At 39.0% G+C, this 21,652-nt stretch overlaps 1 protein-coding gene across 3 annotated transcripts in view; it reads right to left on the minus strand.

Moving 5' to 3' along the window:
* Positions 1–11,631: 11,631 nt before the first annotated feature.
* LOC136843386 (lysosomal-associated transmembrane protein 5-like) overlaps positions 11,632–21,652 on the minus strand; it is a 28,906-nt gene continuing 18,885 nt past the window's right edge. For all 3 annotated transcript variants that reach the window (XM_067111735.1, XM_067111737.1, XM_067111736.1), the window contains 5 exons: positions 20,878–20,957; positions 19,886–20,024; positions 15,989–16,071; positions 14,269–14,469; positions 11,632–13,664 (listed from right to left, as the gene is read on the minus strand). In XM_067111735.1, coding sequence (XP_066967836.1) covers positions 13,566–13,664; positions 14,269–14,469; positions 15,989–16,071; positions 19,886–20,024; positions 20,878–20,952 — 597 coding nt within the window. In that variant the 5' untranslated portion in view covers positions 20,953–20,957 and the 3' untranslated portion in view covers positions 11,632–13,565. The remainder of the gene's footprint in view (positions 13,665–14,268; positions 14,470–15,988; positions 16,072–19,885; positions 20,025–20,877; positions 20,958–21,652) is intronic.

Below are 21,652 nucleotides of genomic sequence, written 5' to 3' on the forward strand. Positions count from 1 at the left end.
GACCCCAAAACTCACAACAACTCACTCAAACAAACAACCAGACGAAACATGACGTTGCATACTGCAGGGCACGTGCATTTGAACAAAATTTGCAATAACATTCGCGTTCATCACACGAGCAGTGTGTTCCCCCATCCCGTGAAACCCCGTGGAATCGGCGGGAGTTTGAAGCGAGAAAATGCCGTGCGCTGAATTTCTTCGCGACAAGCACCACACTTCATGCTACAGTTACAAACTCTCTCAGACGTGATCCCACTGCCTTAACTCCTTTAGGTAGACTAAAATCCTTTGTTAATAATTAAGAGATAGAAATGGCATGTGATGATTGGTGAATGAATAATAAGGTAAGATTGTAGTTCTTTCTACAGTCATAAGGACTGCTAAGGAGTATGTTTAGGAAGGCATGCTCAGTGGATCTTAGGCCTTTCCTTTAGAGGAAGGTTTAGAGGCAACAAGATAAGATATGCTATGATCAGAATCTTGATTATGAAGAAGAAATACTTTGCCTGAACTTGTCTCAGGAGGGAGACCAACGAATCAGCTTGACAAAGAAAAGTAGCTCAGCTGGATAAACAGAGCTGATAGAGGGAATGTTGGAGCTAGGACTAGAATGGATGACGATGCGTTAGAGCCAATAATTCATTGTTAAGGAACAGGCAAACAAAGTGACAAGGTGGTCTTCACAAGTACCCCTAGTTGACTAACAAGCTCTCTTTGTCTTACTTGGCTGACCTGGTAGTACATGGTTTTTTGGAAAAAGTTCGAGTAAACTTTACTTATTGTCGTGTTACAATTCAAGGGACATTATTGTGCAATAGTGTTTCTCCATAGTTGCCTCTGTCAGCCTGAAAGAACTATAGATTTATCTTATATTTGAGTAATATCTATTTCTTTTGTAAGTGGGTCTCATTTCTGTTAACAGTTTAGTGACAAGATATTTATTGGACTTTAAGATGCAATAATTGAGTCCCTTCACTGGTAGCCCCTACTGGCGTGGGGAGGAGGTTCCTAAAAGCCTTCATGGGTTGCGGGGGATGAACAATAAACCTTTCAAAAGCAGTAGGTAATTAGGCAAGGTTTTAGTTTAGTCATGACTATGAATTGCTGTTAAGGCTTCTAATTGCACGTTATGAATACTTAGAATATTATTCATTGTCCTCTGCTGCTTTGGATAACTTTTATTTATAGTTATATCTGTAATTTGTAACCTTTACTTGTCCATTGCATACCCTGAATATCCTTCATTAATTGCTACAGTTGTCCACAAAGTTTATGAAATTATCTGAAAATTTGTACAAAGAATAAAAGCTATCTAGGAATGATTTTACTTCCAATTATTACAATCTTTAAGCCTATGTGTTTCAGGAAAGAAAGACATATATATAGTTTTATAAATATTACTGCTGTTTGCCCTCGATGTATTTATGTGTAGTAATAGTCAGATTGACCTCGACAGAGAACGTCTCTGTCCCGCAGGTAGGCCAGGCAATTCAAAAATAATGCAGGGATAGGCTGTGTAGCTCAAAAAACAAAAATATGCCGGTGGCATTAGGGACCTAAACCTCAGAGAGGGTTTTCACTCAATAATCTCTAGTAACGGTGGTCTTAAGCTGTCTTTCCCTTTACCCTACGCATTCAGCGATGTCTTTGTCAAGGTCGGATTGCCTGGGGCGTCGTGTAAAGATGCAGCCAGTCACCTTGCAGGAACCAGAGCGAGGTCAGAGAGAGTCGAGCTGTGAACGAGGCAGTACACCAGGCTCTTGCCAGAACGGTGTCCTTTGTCCCTTTACACCACTTTTGGGAAGACTGATAGTATCAAGACTTCCGAGTGTCCATTGTATGCGCAAACGACTCGACGTTCAAGGTAAGTCCGATTCTTGTTCAAGCTTCGTCGATTGACTAATAACTTTTCTGTATTTCCGTTTCCTTTGTTTCATCCTCCAGCCACCACTTACGGTATATGCTAGTACGAAGTCTAAGATTAAGCCAAATTATTATATTGTTTAGCGTTAGCCGAATTATTCCAGTAAGACTTGGGATCTAGGCAAGCAAGTCATTTTTACGACTCTGGTATTCGTTGTGCCTCGCATTCATTGTTTGGAAGACTGTTGTGCTTTTTTGTATTTAATACCATCTTAACAAGTAGAGATTTTTTCTGCGTCCGCAGTTGGTGACGTTTATCATAAAGTCTTTATTCCTTGAATATTCTTTGTTAAGGTTAATTACCCTTAACTGGCGACCTTTGATTAATTAACGTCTGTCTTTGAGGTTAATTCGTGGCTTCAAGTGACAGGTTACGTGTATTCTTGGCATGCAGGGCCGTGAAAAATTACGTAAATTAAACAATAACTGATCAGCCAAGATGCACACGTAACAATAGTTAAAGATTGTGCAGATTATCTTAATTCTTGGCTTAGATTAAGCGGGTGTTTATCTTTATCGGTTGCTGCTAACTTAATGGTTTTAGAAGATTTAGATGAATAAGCCATTCGTCACAATGGTCTTATGATTAGACATTAATGTAATGGCCTTGTCCTATTAAGATTTCCTAAGACTGGTTAGGAGTATGATTGTACTCATTAGTAATGATATTGCCCAACTGTTCTTCAGATGCCTGGTAAAATTTAAAATGAAACTTTGATCTGACACCTAGGAATTACCCTTGTGCGCAATAGCTCATTACCGATTTTATCATCATTTGTAATGACCATAAGTTGCTGATTCAAGATTCGCCAAGGCAACACAAACTGTAGATTAATGAAATAATACATATCAGCGAGTGATATTATTATAAATCCAGTTCCAAATTATGAAGTAAGCATTTGAATTTAAACGTCTGTTTCTTTCCAATCAGTATTGAATTAATATCTTCCAATTGAAAGATGCCTGTCCCGTATAAAACCCAAGGAGACTCAGTCGCTCCCATTCCAGTTATGTAACGTTTGCTGTAAGACACAACAGGATAAATAGATTTACTGAGTAAAATTATGATAGTATTTTGGAACCCATACAGTGAGAAAAAACTTAGCCTCATTTTTGGTGCACATAAGATTTCAAGCCTCAGTTTTTGGATCTAGACACATAATTTTTTCTTTCGTCATTAGTTCATTATGGAAAACTGTTAACCGACCCAGTCAGCACTGCACGGCTACTGCACAGTGTTTGAAGCGAGGCATTTTATAGTTAACTTTCCACTTCCAGGCACCACGTGGAAATATATAATGACTGCGTCCCTTAGATGAAGCATATTTCGTGAAAATAAAGCATAAGGTTCTTTAAACGAAAGTTCCACTTCTCACCAAATTTGTTCTTTGCTAAAGGGATGGTAAATAGATTCTATATTACATACAGAATTGGACTGGAGATGCCTCGGTCCTTTCAACTCAGTATGTTTTGCCATTTTGTTTTCCTGAAGAGTATTTGTTCAGATGAACAAAAAGTATGCAGCACAGAATTGGTGCTCCAAAGGGATCTGTAAGTGCAGAGTGTCAGTATCACTGATTAACAACAAATCTTATTGTACATTCTTAATGTTTCTAAGATTCAACTTTGACCATTTTATAGTAACTTTCAGATTTGATACTTGAATGTATAGGTACTTAGGTGCAACTAGCCCCATTCGTGATAACAATGAATATGAGACCAGACTTGTTCAAACTGATCTGAATACTGCTTAACAGACGGATAGTCATTAGGTTTTTTTTTAGAATAAATCTTATACTCAAACGTCAGAGGCTACGTCTTCGATCTGAGTTGAATAATCAAATAGAACAAACCAAAAGGCATTCGACTCCTTTTACAAATTATAATAGTATACATTACAACGAATACATAGAAAATGAAAACTCATTTTTGTTTCCGAAGAAAATGTAAGCTTTTGACTTTTAATGCGCAGACTAAAATAAATAATTACTAAGCACCTGTTTTCTTATTTTACAGAAAATCGTTCATTGTCGCTATAGGGTATACAAAGGAACACTAGTATCTCATGGTAATTTAATAAATTAATTTAAATAATACAGCACAAAACTTAATGTTGACAACACAAGTAGGATATTGGTATTTTTTTTTATTTATCAGCGTTATTATAAATTCCAGGCAGTTATAACCAATTGCATTTAATAAGGACATGATAATCATTTATTTTAAATGATCGAACTATTTTGCTATATATTTAGAGTTTTTTTAATCGTTTTTGAAAGTGAGGGATCCTTTGCTGCACTCGTTTAGTATACAATTTAAATGCATACAAAAATTCTTTTAATTCGCCAATAACTGTTTCAAGTAAGTTTCAGATGCAAGCTTACTGTTACGAACGCTAACTTCCAGTAACTAATTATCGAAGCTAATTGTAATCAGTATTACACTTATCATACTCAGGAGTGAGCATTCTGAGCTCTCAATCACACACACACACACACACACACACACACACACAGACGGTTAAGTGGTAGTTCACTATTACCGTCAAAAGTGGCTGCAAAATTTGGTAATAATGACTGAATTTTAAGAGAATTAATTGCAATAACGTACCTTGAGAAAGATGTTACAGTATTCAGGCACCTATTCACTGCCGGTACTTATGAGGTATGAGAACTCTCCAGTTAAAAATAAATCAGGTACTGCATGGTTCTGCCCTAAAAGAAAAAGTTTTTAATGTTGATGTTGACAAATCTTATCAATAAGTCAGACCAGATTTCATAGGATCAGTCGTTTTGGCTCAGATTTGGAAGTACAGATGTTTGTGAACAGTTTTTTTTTTTCCTTTAATGAAGATTAACAAGCCTCACAATCGTTACTGCACCACACTCAAACTCAATACTGCAACTCAATCATCTTCTCCAAACTTTGATACGCTAGTACAAAACAGCAGTGTTAAGTATTGGGTAGCAGCAGTATAGAGAGACATACATAATAACACAAGATGCTAAAAGTTCACTGATTTATTGTTGATGTGTAATCCGCTTTTGATAGAGCATGTGAACGAAAAAGTGGTATCTCACACCGCATGGTTCATGAGTGTAAGCACGTAGTCAGGAGATGTCTCCATGACCTTGCCAGCCAAACTCAGGCGTTGCCAGCAAAGGGTGGACCACACAGGGTTACAGAAGGGGAGGTTGCACGTGATTTTATTCGTCAGCTTCTGTAATGTGAACCACGAATTCAGAGGGCCAGTTATTGAGTTATTGAAGGTGTATTTCCTGAAAATCATGATCATTTCAATTTTTGGGATACCCGTTGGTGGACTGGAAATTGGAAGTACCTCTTCATTAGGTCAAGTTTGGATAGTTCTTGCCCAGTTGAGGGTGTATATGATGTCCACCACGTTGGGGAATGAGTAATGGTCAGGTTTTGTTTGAAAATTAAGTCGCCTGTAGTCTGCATGGGTGCCATGATCCATCAGGTTTCTTGACCATGAGGAGTGGTGAACACCTTTGGGCTGGGGGCCCTCTGGTAAATGTCCATCTGTTCCATCTCTAAGAAGGACTTTTGTACAGTTGTTACTTTTTTGGGGGTAGACAGTTGAACTTGAAGTGGTCTTGGGGACCCTTTGTTTTGATATAATGGAGGATGCCATGTTTGGCGGGTACCCTGGGAGTCTGATGAAGTTCAGGCTTGAAAACATTGGAAAACTCCTCCAGGAGGTAGTGTAGATCAGGGGGTCATGCCTATTTAACAGGAATGATTAAGACGAGAGATCTTAGACTGACAGTTTATTAACAAACAACAGTGGACTACTGACCAATCAGCGGCCAGGACATTTACATAGTAACTAACAGACCAATAGTGCAAATGCATTAGATTTTAGACTTTGTGTCTTCTGAATATATGAAAACCAGGTGTGTTGCAGAAGTGTTGCTATCCTGCTGGCTCGAATTGTTGCTAAGGAGTGAGACGTGTGAAGTTGTGGTCTGCGAGCAGGTGCGATGCAGGTGGCAAGAGACTGTTGGCAAAGCATGGGAAACTTCCGTGGCACAATACCCCCCTTTAAGTTGACCAGGGTATTGCAGAGGGCATCCCACCCTTGAAAGCTGGATTGGCGGAGTAATGTTGTTGGGCAAATACGCTGGTTTCAGGGAGTCGGTGGCCACCCAATCTGTTGTGCCACATATGTCAATGAGGAAGGGGCCTGTGTAGGGCTGGGTTAAAGGTGGTCGAACGGCATCAGTTCTGATGAACACGTGTGTTGCAGTGTGCAGATCCTTGGGGATAAAGGTGTTGTTGGTTGGCTTATAGGATGGGTGATCAGGGGCGAAATTTCCAAAGATGGTCCGGAGTCTGATGATGTCAGGTGAGGGATTATTGCCGGGGAAGAACTCGCCAGGTATCACGAGCGGATCACCGTACACCATCTCTACTGTTGACAGGTCAAGACCCTCTTTGGGTGTGGTCCAAAGCCAAGGGCACATGGAAGCTGCGAGTACCAGGTTGAGGAGTTGCAGCAAGACATCAGGGCTGCTTTCAAGGTGCGGTGGAACCTCTCGACCACGCCATTGGATTCAGGATGGTTGGCGGTTGTGTGATGCAACTGGGTGCCGAGGAGGTGATCTAGGGATGTCCAAAGCTGCGGCATGAAGGTAGTGCCTCTGTCGGAGGTGATGTGATTAGGTATGCCGAATCTGGACACCAATGATGAGAAGAAAGCACTGGCACACGCTGCAACTGATGCCTGTCATAGGGGTGACTTTGGACCATATTGTCAAGCAGTTGACCGATGTCAGGAGGTACCGATGTCCTTTGGAGCACGGGAGGGGTCCTACAATGTCAATGTGGACGTGTGCAAAACAGCGTTGCAGTTGATGAAAGGAGCCCACACCTGGATTTGTGTGATGTTGGATTTTGGAGAGCTGGCAGGAGAAACATTCATGGTCCCGCAACTTTGCATCTTTCGATATGCTGTGCCAGATGAAGCACTTCTTCAGGAGGGAGGCTGTGGATCGTCCTGAAGGGTGTGCCAGACCGTGGATGATGTTGAAGATGTGACATCTGAGTGCCTGTGGGATCCATGGGCGTGGGCGGCCAGTGCTGATATCACAGAGGATGGAGGTAGGGTTGTTGTCGTTGAGCGGGATGTCATGCCATTGCAGAGATGTTAATGAGGTCTTGCAGGCATTGAGCTCTAGGCCCTGCTGTTGCTTGGCTGCCAGCTGCTTGTAATCGAGGCTGAGGTGTACTGCATCGATGGAGATTTTGGAGAGAGCATCAGCGACGGGGTTGTGTTTCCCAGGAATGTGGAGAAGGGTGCAGTTGAATTCGGTGATGACTGACAAGTGGCGGCACTGACAGGTTGACCAGGCATTGGACTGTCGGTTTATAGAATGTACTAGTAGGAGATGCTCAGTTTGAAGAGTGAAAGGTGTGGTCTCCAAAAAATATTGGAAGTGTTTGACGGCAAGGTATGCCGCCAGGAGTTCACGGCCAAACATAGAGTAGTTTGTCTCTGTCTTGCTAAGTTTCCTGCTAAAAAAGGCAAGGGGTCAAGGACAACCGTGGATGATCTGTTCCAATGCAGCTCCTATGGCTACATTAATGCCGTCCATGGAAAGCAGTAGAGGATGACCTGATGCAGGGAAAGAGAGGGCAGTGGCCTCGGAAAGGGTGTTTTTGGCGGAGGTGAAGGCGGTTTCCTGTGGGGGTCCTTGGGCGAGGGCCTTGTGCCCTCAAGGATTTTGTGGAGTGGGGCTAGGGTCGAGGTGATGTCGGCAAAAAGTGATGATAATAGTTCACCATTCCGAGGAATTCTTGTAGACCCTTGATGGTGGTAGGGGTGGGGAACTTCCTGGCAGCGGCAACCTTCTCTGGCAAGGGATGGACACCCTCAGGTGTTATGAGGTGCCCCAAGAATCCTACCCTCTTGGTGGCGAAGGAACATTTGTCGTATCGGATGATGAGACTGTTTTCTTGCAGTCGTTGGAGGACAATGTGCAGGTGTTGGTGGTGCTCCTCCTTTGACATAGAGAAAATTAAAATGTCGTCGACGTAACAGACGCAGAAGGGAAGGTCTCCCAGGATGCCGTCCATTAATGGCTGAAAAGTAGCTCCTGCATTGTGGAGGCCAAAGTAGGAGTAATTGAAGGTGAAGGTGCTGAAGGGCATTGGGGTGTGGCGGCAGTTTGCAGCAGCGTGGGCGTCCGTCAGATTGTCTGCTAGGGTGGCAAGGGCATAGTCGGGTGTGTCTTCAATGTCGGTCAGTACTGCCCTTACTGACGTTGGCAGGTGCTGCAGCAGAGTGCCTTGAGGATGTCAATGGATCTGGGAGAACCTCCACTGCACGGAAGATGGGCGAGGGCTCTCATCTCGAGAATGGCGGCAGATGGGCGTTGATCACCCAAGGGGAGGGCAATGTGTCTTCGTTGGACATCTTTGCTGGGTGTTGGTGCGGAATAATGACAGTTAATGAAAGATGTTGTCAAGTATTACAAGTAGAAATAGAGAGGAGAAAACTGAGAACTGATCATGGCTATTAGAGATGATCTTAGGAAAAATTAACTATGGTTTTAAACATACAATTAGTGGGAAACAAGACCTTGGAGATTCGTGAGCTCATTATCGAAAAGGAATTAGATATACTTGCGTTGGCAAGACATGGCTGCGGGATTTTGATTCTCCTAAAATTGCCGAATTGTCACTACCGACGCACACTTTTTGCATACGCCTAGAAGAGGAAGGAGGGTAGGGGGAGTTGGGCTAGTTTTATCCAGCTCATTCTCCAAAGCTTAAGTAATATCTGGACATAGCTTTCAAAGTTTTGAACATCTGCAAGTCTGTTTTGAGTCCGGTGGCAGGAGATTTGTGTGTGTGGTGGTTTATAGACCGCCGGATTCGAGTGAGGATGTTTTCTCGGACGATTTTGGATCTTATCTAGAGGGCATTGACACAGTGGCGGCAAACGTGGTTGTGTGTGTAGAATAATATTTTTCCTGTAGAGCAGTCTGCATACAGAGAACTGCACTCTACTGAAACAGCGTTGTGTATGGTAGTGAATGACTTGATTATGAAAATGGATGCAGGTAAGTGTGGTATATTAATATTGCTCGATTTGAGTTCTGCATTTGATACAGTTGTTCATGACTTGTTGGTGGATGATTTGAAAACTGTTGGTATTGATGGAGAAGAGTTATACTTTCTTAAGAATTATATTGGGAACAGAACGTATCGCGTTCAAATAGGAAAGTCCTTTCCAAGCGCTGGGGCACTGTCAGGAAGTGTGTCCCAGGAAAGTGTCCTGAGCCCAGTTTTGTTTTGTATATATACAACTGAACTGTCGTGCATTTTATATAAGCACGGTGTTAGTTTCAAACTTTTTGCTGACGATACTCAGTTCAATTTGACATTTAATGATGTTGCTGACACAGAAGGAAAGCTGAGTGCTGTTGCGAATGACGTCAAGTTGTGGATGGAAAAGCAGATGAACTTGAATGAGGATAAAGCTGAGCGTCTGGTTGTGGGGAAACAAGGGTGATCTTAGAAGACTGGGTAATATTCAAAGCCTTGTGGTTAATGGTACTTCACTGACTGTAAGCAGCTCTGTTCAAGATTTGGGTGTAATGCTGGATCGCAATCTTTCATTCAGTGAGCAAATTAACAAAGTTACGAAGACTGCAGGATACAATTTAAGGAACATCACTTTTATAAGGAAATACTTGGATGAGTCGTTAATGAGAATACTAATTCAGAACTATGTTATTAGTAGACTTGATTACTGCAATTCAATTTGTTATGGACTCCCTAATTATCAACTGAGGAAAATGCAAAGGATTGGTAATAGAACAGCTAGACTTATTAAAGGAATATAGCCTAGAGATAGAATAACGCCTGTTCGTAAGGAATTACATTGGCGTCCCATTAAAGCGAGGATTGAGTTTAAATTGCGTGTTGGTGTTTCAGGCACTGCAGTATGAAAAGCCTGTATATGTCAACCGATTATTGCGTAACTCTGAGACATGACACTGAACATCGAAGATTGAAGGAACCGAGATGTAATTTACTGACTGGTTTTAGAGCCTTTGAGATTGCTGCACCTAGGTTGTTCAAGAGGCTGCCTCAGTAAATCAGATCGTTGGACAACGTTGTGTCATTGAAGAGGAAACTGAAGACTTACTTGTTCAGCGTCTGCTACGTTGCTGATGATAATAATAGTAAAAAATTTTAAACTCTAGTTTGGTGTAGCGTTCTGGGGAGCCCTGCAGAGCGTCCATATGGGGTGTGGAGTAGGGCCTTTGAATGTCCTTAACTATAAACAATAAATGACTTACGGCCAAAACGACCAGGACCGTTCACAAGTGGGAGTATCCCTTCCATAAGTTTTTCCTCGGGTGAATATAATTATCTAGTGTTTTTTTTTTTAGATGGGAGTTATAAATTATGGTGCCAGTGCAGTTTTTGTGTGGAATTTATATGGGTTTTTGATGAGTCAAGTATTTCATTCTCCAACCATTTCAACTGACCCCCATTTTCTCATCCTGATTCATTTGCCGATCTACTGTCCGCTTCGTATATCTCTGCCTTTAAAGAAATGCGTTTTTCTTATAAAAAATGACAACTTTTCCCCTAATAAGTTTTCTGTTTTTTAAATTTTTTCATACACCTACACATTTCTGAGTATATATTATATATACATACATATATATATACATATACATAATTATATATATATATATATATATATATATATATATATATATATATATATATATATATATATATATATATATATATATATATATATATATACATATATATACACAATATATATATATATGCACATATATACATATATGTATACTGTATATATGCATGCTATTTGGTCATATTTTCGTCTTATGCAATTTCTGTTGAAGTGAATAGAATTGTTTGCAGATACTATCTTCTCATCGAGAATTTGAATTACTCTATACTTCTTTCTCTCTTCTGGCAAGCTTCTCAGGAATAAATATTATTCAAGATTCTTTCCATTTACTTTTTCTCTTTCTACTCGACGGACTCTTTCTCCACCTCTCGGCGGCATTATCAGGACTGGATTACAAATTAATATACAGCCAGGGTTTTTATTACTGCATGCAGATGTTTTTATTTCAAACATGTCATTGGGGTGCTGAATTTCTATTGGTTAGCGGGTTTCATTCTCTTGCTGGCGATCCGCGCGGCAGCATGGGCATGCCTGGTGCTCCATAGGACGCGTCATATGCTGTGGCTTGCAGGCAGAATAAGATTTGGAAGGCATAAGCCAAAGCTGCACTCGAAAATAAAATATATTCTGGTATGATCTACATTGCTATAACAAAATGAATGACGGTATTACAATAAAAATAACTATCTAAAAAAAATTCCTTCTGAGAGAATTTCCCATTTAAAACCTTTTGGAAATACTTCCATTTTACCGCCATTTTACCAATTTTCAGAACATGTCGGCGTGAAGTCTCGTCAAAAACTATTCATCAACTCCTATACCGATTGACTTTGTTTTTAGACAAAAGTACATTAAAAACTTGGTTTTTATAGGAGTTCTAAAAATAGAATTGCTTTAATGATTGACACCATTGTAACATACTTATGTTCATTATATTACACAGAACTATTTTGGTTCATAACATTTCTATGTATGGACTGGATGGAATACAAAACAATTACTCACGTCAACTTTTATTCAGAAGTACATTCTGAAAATATTACATTTTTTTTACAGAACACAAGAAGTAGAAACCGCGTTTGTTGGTTATCTAATTTCTCCCCTGTTTAATGCCAGACGAAAATTAGAAAACGGAAAAACGTTAACCTGTTCGAAAAAACTTCGTTGGTCACGATTAACAGATCTTAGATTAAGTATTTTTCAAAATGACTGTTGATTGATGGCCAAAATAGGGCTTGTATTTGAACAGACAAGAAGAATGAGAACATTCGAAGAAGTGACTGCTTCACTTATGGAAGTTTGGGTGAAATTTATCAGTAGGTCATCTCGAAGACCATTTGTAAAAACCGTTAACGAATGTTGACTGTCATGACAGAAAGGAATACAAATATATCAAGCTACAGGTAATCAGTTAAAGCAACATTCAGGCCCATTCTAAATACTACTTTTCCCGGACATAAATATTACTGCTCTAGGTTTCAAAAAAGTGAAGATAAAAAGGCCACTATAATTCTGAATACAGTAACCTTAGGAGACATTACAGTCATTATGAAATATATATAGGATACATTAGTATACGAATGTATACAAAATATAAACTAACCATTAATGATTAGTTCTATTTTCTGCTAAGTCAAACTACTGTGCATATACTTTCATAAGTCAAAATAGCTAAATATCTCTCCCCTACATTAAAAAGAAACTCTTAGCTTACAGTAATTCATCAGGTATTTCAAATCAAGGGACATATGTAGATACTGAAAGTAATTACTTCGTGAATGAAGTGTCTTCCATATTTGTATTACTTCTGAACTCACCCAGCTGATGTATGGCGATTAACGCCTATGGAGTTGTTTTGATACCCTAAGAATATTTGTGAAATAAATTCTTCTCTGATTGTTAGATGTGTCCTGTCTTCCTCGGCCTTTTTGGACTTCTGATGTTGCTCAGTTCGGGTATCCAAACCCTAAATGCGTTCAACGTTTTCCTTTTGTATAGCTGCATTACGTTCATTTTTGTGCTCGACAATCCTCCAGTTGGTTTCCTCCCAGAATTTTCGATCATTTTAGTTGTGCTTTTCTTTGACAGCAGAAATTTTCCCGTCGTAACTCCCGATATGCTTTCGCTTCCCTTGATGTACCTCATAAAGAAGACAGAGGACAATTCTCATCAATATTTGGGAAATTGAAGGTTTACGAGTCCTCCCTAAAGACCGATTAGACTAAAATTTATTCTTTTTAATGACAAACATCTTGAAATACCGCCAACTGGTTAATTAATGCGTACGATCTTTATCAATTTCAGAGAACCAAGTGCAGTCTAAGGAAAATATCATTAACATTAGCTTTAAGATTCTCGACCACTCAGACAGTTTCAGGACCAGAAGTATTTCATCACAATTTATTACCTTTAAGTCACGAATTGTAATTGTTCACAAACGTATATTCATTCTTAATTGTCAACGATAGTTCTATTTCAGCTTGCCATTACATCAGCACCATTTTATAATATTTTCGCGAGAATTTAATTCAAAGTAACTAACCGTAAGTGAATACTGTACTTCAACATTAACGTAGGTAAACAAAATGTTGGTAATTAATCGAAAAAATTGCCCACCACTAAAGGCAGATCCCTTGATATCTTTCGCCGATGGAAGCCGCTGACTTGCTACTGGACTGTGTGAAAGTGAAAGAGAAAAATGCTTTGGGAATGTCTAGATACCACTCGCCATATCACTAGGATCCTCAGTGACCATTTGCCTGTATCATTGTATACTCCAATCTTTTGAATAAGATTTGACGTTATCGTGTGACCTACAAACACATCCGGGGACTTTGTAAGCCTCAGGAAGGACACTCAGTGCCGCTCAGAAGGGGTACTTCGGTCATCTTTCAGGCAGCCGGGCCAATGACATCATCCAGGACGGAGAAGCGCCCTAGTAGTGGCCCGGTTTGGCTTCGTAATACTTCTGACTTTCTGCGAAGCCACCCTCGTCCTTGAGAGCAATGTGAACGTGTGCCTTGGCTCGCCGCATCTGCAACAATAAAATGAAATTAATAAAAACAGGAAGACGTAAGAAACTTGTAAGTGGAGACAAAACTAAGATGTGATCAACTATAAAAAAAATTAAATCTGCCATCACTAAGTGATGGTCGTCAAAACATCTCGAAGTAACATTTTGTTTAAAATTGCAGGACCTAAGAGGGCCAAAATTATTTCTATAATATAAACAGGTGAATAAAAAGGGTACAAAAATACACGCAAGACAACGTTTGGCTGTTTGAAGGTGTTAAGTGCGCAGGTAGAAATGTACCTTAAGTTACGAGTGACAGGCAAGATGTAAACCTCAGTCTCAATATTATGGCATCAAGATACAAGAACTTTGCTGTTTAGATTTATTCCCTAAGCACTTCACAGATTAAAGCAGAAATTATGCTACAGAATACATCAGTGTATCATTGATTACTCAGATACAAGAAATAAATAAGAAATAGGATATACAGTAAATGCACTATTTTAAAAGATTGGAAAAGATGATGAAATGTGTGCGTGTGCGTGCGTACTTCCAAACTAACAAATTCTGAGGTCATAATGTGATCTGCACTCCATGCTAGTAGTTAACTCCCAGAATATCTTACCTCGTAATAGAAAGCTCTGATCACTAGCAGGAAGTAAGTTTCCAGGAAGATAATTGACCCAAAGACGACGAGGACAATAAAGAATCCTTTCCATAAACCGACAACAGCGCAGATTCCCAGCAATCCAAGAGCAAGCAACATCAATACACTGATTGCAAGCACTTGCATGCCCATGAAGGGAATCAGGAGTCGGGTCATGTTCTGAAAGAATGCAAATACGTTCAGTTATTGTTGGTAAAGTATATTCATTATTTTTTGTTTCGGGCGAAGGGCGTCATATTAAGGAAGAACACAAACCTGGTTTAACATAAAGAACAATAAATGCGTTAGTTTACTGCAAACGCAAACATATGCTGATATTTTCATTATATATAAAATGAATTAATGAATTAATACTGAGCATGAGCCAAAATAATTTCTAGTGTATGTTATATAAATTAAGTACAAACAAAAGGTGTATCTATAATATATATATATATATATATATATATATATATATATATATATATATATATATATATATATATATATATATATATATATTATATATAATGTGTGTATACAACTGGTCATTACTCATTCATGGGTTACTTCATTTCGTTTGCATTAGATTTGCTCTCTAGAATTCCAAACGTTCCCAATATTAACAGAATTTAGACAAGAACTATAAGTTCAGAACATCCTTACTCCAAAGGTAGTCAGTTCTTAACAGACGAATTTGTTAACGTTTTCTGGTTCAACTGAACACATTACCAAAAATTTAAAGTTATTCTCTTTTGCACCTTGAATTCTTAGGGAATTCTGGTATACCTCACCACTGTGATAAGGATACTACAAATATGTGGCACGCTAGCAAGTATTTCAACCACTGAAAACTTGTTACCTTGACGTAGAGAATCAAATCTGATACAAATTAATTTCTTATACCATAAATATGTATTTAGACTTCCATACATCTCTGACCTTGACCTTATGTATCAACGTGAAAATGCCACCACACACATCTTGCCATTTATGCAGCATTTAAACTAGTTAATATCTGTAACTCTGACCTTTGAAAGATATCTCCCGAAGGCCAATAATCTAGAGAAGGCTACCTAATAAATTTACCCTGCTATGTTCCATCAGAATGTGTTTGGTCGTTCTTGAGATTCTGCAAACAGTCACAGGTGTAGGTGAAATACACCTTCCCTCTTATTTTACTAGTGGAGGAAATTAAACTTTTAGGACAAACAAGTGTGTCATTACACCATCACTAGTTCTGAACTGTGCTTCAGTTACCCTTCGCTTTTCATCTTTTATGTCACTTTGAAGTAAATTTACACTATCTGTATTTCTTGTTTAATTATATAACAAGTTTTTTTAATTTATCAACTTCGAGAGTACGTTATATTTTCGTTGTTTTCTGTGCGTATGGGTGTTAATATGAAGAGTGGAACGGGTTTTTACGAAATTTCGCGACCAGTTGTGATGGAAACTACCTCAACTCAGTTACTTTCTTCCACGTCTTAAAAATCTCGAGAAAGTCACAAATATTTCTGCAAAGCTCCATCGAATTTTGTGCACTAACCCACAAACGCACAGGGATTTTTTGCGTTTTAAATGTTGTGAACCCAACTGATGACAAACCTCAGCGGAGGTTATGGTGTAAATTGAGTAACACTGCTTTGTATTCAATTAACTCACATCAAGACTTTCCAAAATAGTAGGCTTTTTTTACCTTTCTGATGCCATGAATAAGGAGACTGCTCAGAATGGTGACGACAATGTCAATGATGAACCGAGAGGCGATGAAGCCGATCACTGAAAAAGCAAATAACATTAACTACTGTAGGGTGACGAAATGAATGGCAACACTCAGTTTGTGCTCGTAAGCACGATAACAGTACTTACAGTAAGAATATTCTGGATTCAGGCAAAAGGATATAGACATACATTCATAATATATATATATATATATATATATATATATATATATATATATATATATATATATATATATTTGTACATATATTTGTAATATATGTATATATATATAATGAATGTATGTATATAAATATATATATACATGCTTAAAAAATCACAATAGATGCACGTGACTTCAGTGCATAAGCGAATCCTACAGGAAAATAATGACAGGCAGAAGTTCAGTACCAAGCGCTTTCACGTTTATTGACGCATCGTCTGGGCACAATATATATATATATATATATATATATATATATATATATATATATATATATATATATATATATATATATATATATGTGTGTGTGTGTGTGTGTGTGTGTGTGTGTGTGTGTGTGTGTGTGTGTGTGTGTGTGTGTGTGTGATTTAGGAGAGAGAGAGAGAGAGAGAGAGAGAGAGAGAGAGAGAGAGAGAGAGAGAGAGCACTAGCAGATCCAGAAAACTTCATGGGGGCAGGGGCACCAATTTTCATGTTATACACCCCACCAATTTTCATATACATACATATGTACATATATGTGTATATATATTTCTATAATAGATTTTTTTTATTTTTTCCTATTTTTATATTTCTTTTATGTTATTATCTAAATCTTCAATATTATCATTTTGTTATTTTTCATGGGGGGCGAGGCCACGGACCCAGGTGCCATCCCCCTGGATCCGCTAGAGAGAGAGAGAGAGAGAGAGAGAGAGAGAGAGAGAGAGAGAGAGAGAGAGAGAGAGGAATGAGCGTCCTGCAAGTAATGTGCATAACTTCCACACAAGCCAGGTGCCATTAAGTAGGATTTAATTAACAAATGGCTGAACTCTATCTTCCTCTCTGCCAACTGTCTTTGCTCAACCATTGTGCTATGAAAGTCTAGCATCCCTTATTCATTACAATACAATTGCACCATCTTTTGTCAGCAGGAAAAATATAGGTCAAAGGTAATTTAGTTTTTTCATTCGTTCATCAACATGTTTCCTGGCCTCGCCTACGACCACTTGAAACATAATTATGTTACTCAGTGTTGACAAATGTGAATGTTATAATATGATGCATTAAGTGCGTGGCGGGTCTGCATGTGGCCTTCTTACGGATAGAATCTGTACTTAGTCATCATCTTATTTATAAAAGACGGCCTTCGTCGATTACAGCTATTAACAAGAATTAGTCTTAATGACTGTTCCATGAAGTCCTTGTAAGGGCGTCGTCTTTCGTTCGCACCAGATATAAAATTGTTCCTTAAGAGAAATATTTCTTATTACTAGTCTCTGAACAGGCATATTTGTTTTTCTATTGAACATGTGACAGAATTTGATTACAAACACCACTCTTATACTACTCCCGAAAGTTATTTTGTTTATTGCTTTTTTTCATCAGTTTCATGTCCATTTCAATATAGGTTTCTTGGATTTTATTTAGGACTTGATTAGTTGAGTTAATGGATTTTTATCAATTGTTCTTTGACTGGCTGTCTTTTCTGGATAATAAATAATAATAATAATAATAATAATAATAATAATAATAATAATAATAATAATAATAATAATAATAATAATGCCTGAAAATATATGGGGCAGGGGAACACACCATCAGCTTCCTAAAAAATACAATGCGCAACTGGAATACAGTACTTACAAGCTCTGGGATAAGAGTAGACTAGCAGAGTTTAACATGAGAGGGATCTTTCAAGGCGACTAACTGTCCCCACTACTCTTCGTAGTAGCCATGATTCCCATGACAAAAGTACTGCAGAAGATGGATGCTGGGTACCAACTCAAGACAGGAGGCAACAGAATTAACCATCTGACGTTCATGGACGACATCAAGCTGTATGGCAAGAGCATCAGCGAAATAAGATTCCCTAATCCAGACTGTAAGGATTGTATCTGGGGGCATCAGGATGGAGTTTGGAACAAAAAAATGCGCAATGGCCAACATACAAAAAGGCAAAGTGACAAGGACTGAAAGGATAGAGTTACCAGACGGGAATACCATCAAACACACAGATGAGACAGGATACAAGTACCTGGGAATAATAGGAGAGGATATAAAACACAAATAGATGAAAGACACGATCAGGAAAGAATATTTGCAGATACTCAGGTCAAACCTCAACGCCGAAACATGAAAGCAGCCATAAACACATGGGCAGTCCCAGTAACCAGACACATCGCATGAGTAGTGGAGTGGGCGAAGGATGAGCTCCGCAGCATAGACCAGAAAACTAGGAAAAACATAATACACAAAGCACTACACCCAAGGGCAGATACAGACAAACTATACATAACACGAAAGGAAGGAGGGAGAGGTCTACTAAGCATAGCGGACTGCGTCAACATTGAGAGCAGAGCACTGGGGCAATATCTGAAAACAGTGAAGACGAGTGGCTAAGGAGTGCATGGGAAGGACAACTGATAGAAGACGACGAAGACCCAGAAATATACAGACAGGAGAATGAAAAACAAAACAGAGGAATGGCAAAGCAAACCAGTGCACGGACAGTACACGAGACAGACTAAAGAAATGGCCAGCAATGAAACTTGGCAATGTCTACAGAGGTCCCCGAGAACTCAAGAAACAGAAGGAATGCTAACAGTGGCACAAAATCAGGCCCTAAGAACCAAATATGTCCAAAAAACAATAGATGGAAATAACATCTCACCCATATGCAGGAAGTGTAATATGACAGACGAGAATATAAACCGCATACCAAGCGAATGTCCGACGCTTGCATAGAACCAGTAGCAAAAGCACTCCACTGGAGCCTGTGCAATAAACACCAGCTAGCTTGCAGTAATAAGGGTTACGAACAACCTGAGGGAGTGATGGGAAAAGATCAGGCAAGGATCCTCTCGGAGTCTGTGGTATCAGAACAGATAGGGTGATACGTGCCATTAGACCTGACTTGACGCTGATTGACAAAATCAAGAAAAAAGTATCACTCATTGATGTCGCAGGACCATGGGACACCAGAGTAGGGGATTAAGAAAGAAAAAAATGAAAAGTATCAAGACCAGAAAATAAAAATAATGAGGATATGGTATATGCCAGTGGAAAATGTACCCATATCATGGGAACATCAGACGTGATACCAAGATCCCTGAAAAGGTACCTGGAAAAACTAGATGCCAAAGTCGTTCCAGGACTCAAGCAGAAAAGTGTGCTACTAGAAACAGCGCACATAGTGAGAAAAATGATGGACTCCTAAGGAGGCAGGATGCAACCCAGAACCCCACACTATAAATACCACCCAGCCCAATAGGATAACCGAGATAGAAAAAATAATAAAATTAATAAATAATGCGCAGCACTACAAGAAGGCATATTATTCACACTGTTGAAAACATGTATTGTGGCAGTTAAGAGCCACTACTAAGGGAACCAAGTAGTACTAGTATGAATGCCTGAATAGCTACTGGTGTACAGTAATGAACCAAAAGCCATTAAATTTTGTTAATCAGACCTAACAGTCATGAAATCATGGGAGGTAGGTTATGCAATAAAGTATTGTTGGAATAGTAAATGAGCATTTTCCTATTATTTTCATTTCAACTGTATTTATTCTTTTTGCCCTCCCTGGCTTGTCAGCTAATGCCCTCCTCTCACGGTAGACCATACTTTTATACCAGTCTAACCTTGCAGGAATCAAATCACACTTACCGATGTTCTTGAGTAACGAATGACAGTCCTCGACGGCCTCGTTCACTTTCTCATCCGCGCACACTTTACTGATCTCGAGGTCCACATCTACGTTGACCACTGTGTTGATGCTGAGTATTAGACCAAGGACGCTGAAAGCCTGAAAGACGGAGAACCGATTAGTTGTTATACCCAGATTTTGTTAATACTGAAAATGTCTAAGTTAGATGATTAAAAAAAAAAAGGATTTGACTATAGTTTTGTCCTCACCTGGGTCAATGAGAGAGAGAGAGAGAGAGAGAGAGAGAGAGAGAGAGAGAGAGAGAGAGAGACCTTGACGCTGGATATGAATCCGCTCTTTCAAAAGGACTGTAGAGATACCTTTGGCTTTAACCGTTCGGCTCCTATGCACAGACTTCAAAACTTAAATAATGGCGGTCATGTTATCTCACTCTCAAGTGATCAGCAACAATGTTCTTGGCTGTTGTTCTAGACCCATCCCATCTAATATTCCACAGGGTAATGTTCTGTAATCTTTGGTGCTTTTGTCTATGGTATGTTATTCCTAGCTTTAATTCTTAGATCTGATAAAAGATCAGTGAGGGTTGCAATCAGTGGATCTGATAAAGATCAGTGAGGGTTGAAGTCACTTGGGCATGAGGCTGGGACCTTGCTGAACTAAAAAATTATTGATTTATGAATATCACATACTCCCACTGCAAGATTTTGTATAATCAACGCTCTGCTTAATGATTCAAGGAATTTAACAATTCTTGATATACATTCAACGCCAAACTTCTTTCCATGACTTAATTCACATCCTCAAATGATTCCAGAAAGGTATCATTGATAGAAGTGATTCTAGTGTCCATTGAAATGATGGTTTGGTGCCAAGAGTTTCAGATTTTCCGTTTTACTAATAATGGAGGACTGTCCTCTTGACTGGATGTCGACAATCAGTAAGTCGACAATCAGTAAGGCAGTTAATCTTCTGCTAGCCAGAAAATACTCACCAGAACTAAGGATCCTAGAATAAGACTCCCTGTTCGAAGGTCGAAACAGCAACATCCTCTGGGCTCCCACACCATCTTGTCTGTAAATGTCAATACGAAGCTTCAGTACAGCAGATTACATTATGATGATTAAAGAGTTAAAGTATTCGTCTGGAGTTAATTGGATTAGAGGGGGTACAGGAACGATAAAAAGCCGCGTAACTGTAGTATTTTTCTTACCTCATTAGTGAGGCAAGGCTCCTTTTAAGTTAGTGAGAATTAGTGAACGATGTCCAAGGTCCAAGAAATTAGCTATTCACACGTCCACACTGGGCATGTTTGCCATAAGTCATAAGATGAAAGTATGCACCACTTAAAAGAACTTGAGCAGTTACCCACCCAATTGCAAAGGAATGCACCGAAATACACGAACCAGTGATATTTTATGCTTGAATGAAAATGATAGTGTTTCCTTACAGTGGAGGATAGATCAATGAACGGAGTCGGAAGTCAGTCCAATTAAAAGAAATAATCCACTTTATTCAAATCATTTATTTAACCTCTTAGCATAATACATCGTATAATTCTATTAACTTTATACTAATTTAGAATTAGGCCATGTATAACACGGTAAAAAACCTCTCGGAAGGTATTATGAATCTGGAGTAATTCATTCTACACTAAAGTTCCGTTCAAAACTACAAACGCAATGCCCGACCATTTTTGTTTTTAACAAGATTAAAGTGCATGTGGTGGAAAATATATCAAATAAAACGGAAAAGTTCCTTTAAAAGCA

This window comes from Macrobrachium rosenbergii, chromosome 11 (assembly GCF_040412425.1).
Source record: "Macrobrachium rosenbergii isolate ZJJX-2024 chromosome 11, ASM4041242v1, whole genome shotgun sequence".
NCBI classification, from domain to species: Eukaryota; Metazoa; Arthropoda; class Malacostraca; order Decapoda; family Palaemonidae; genus Macrobrachium; species Macrobrachium rosenbergii.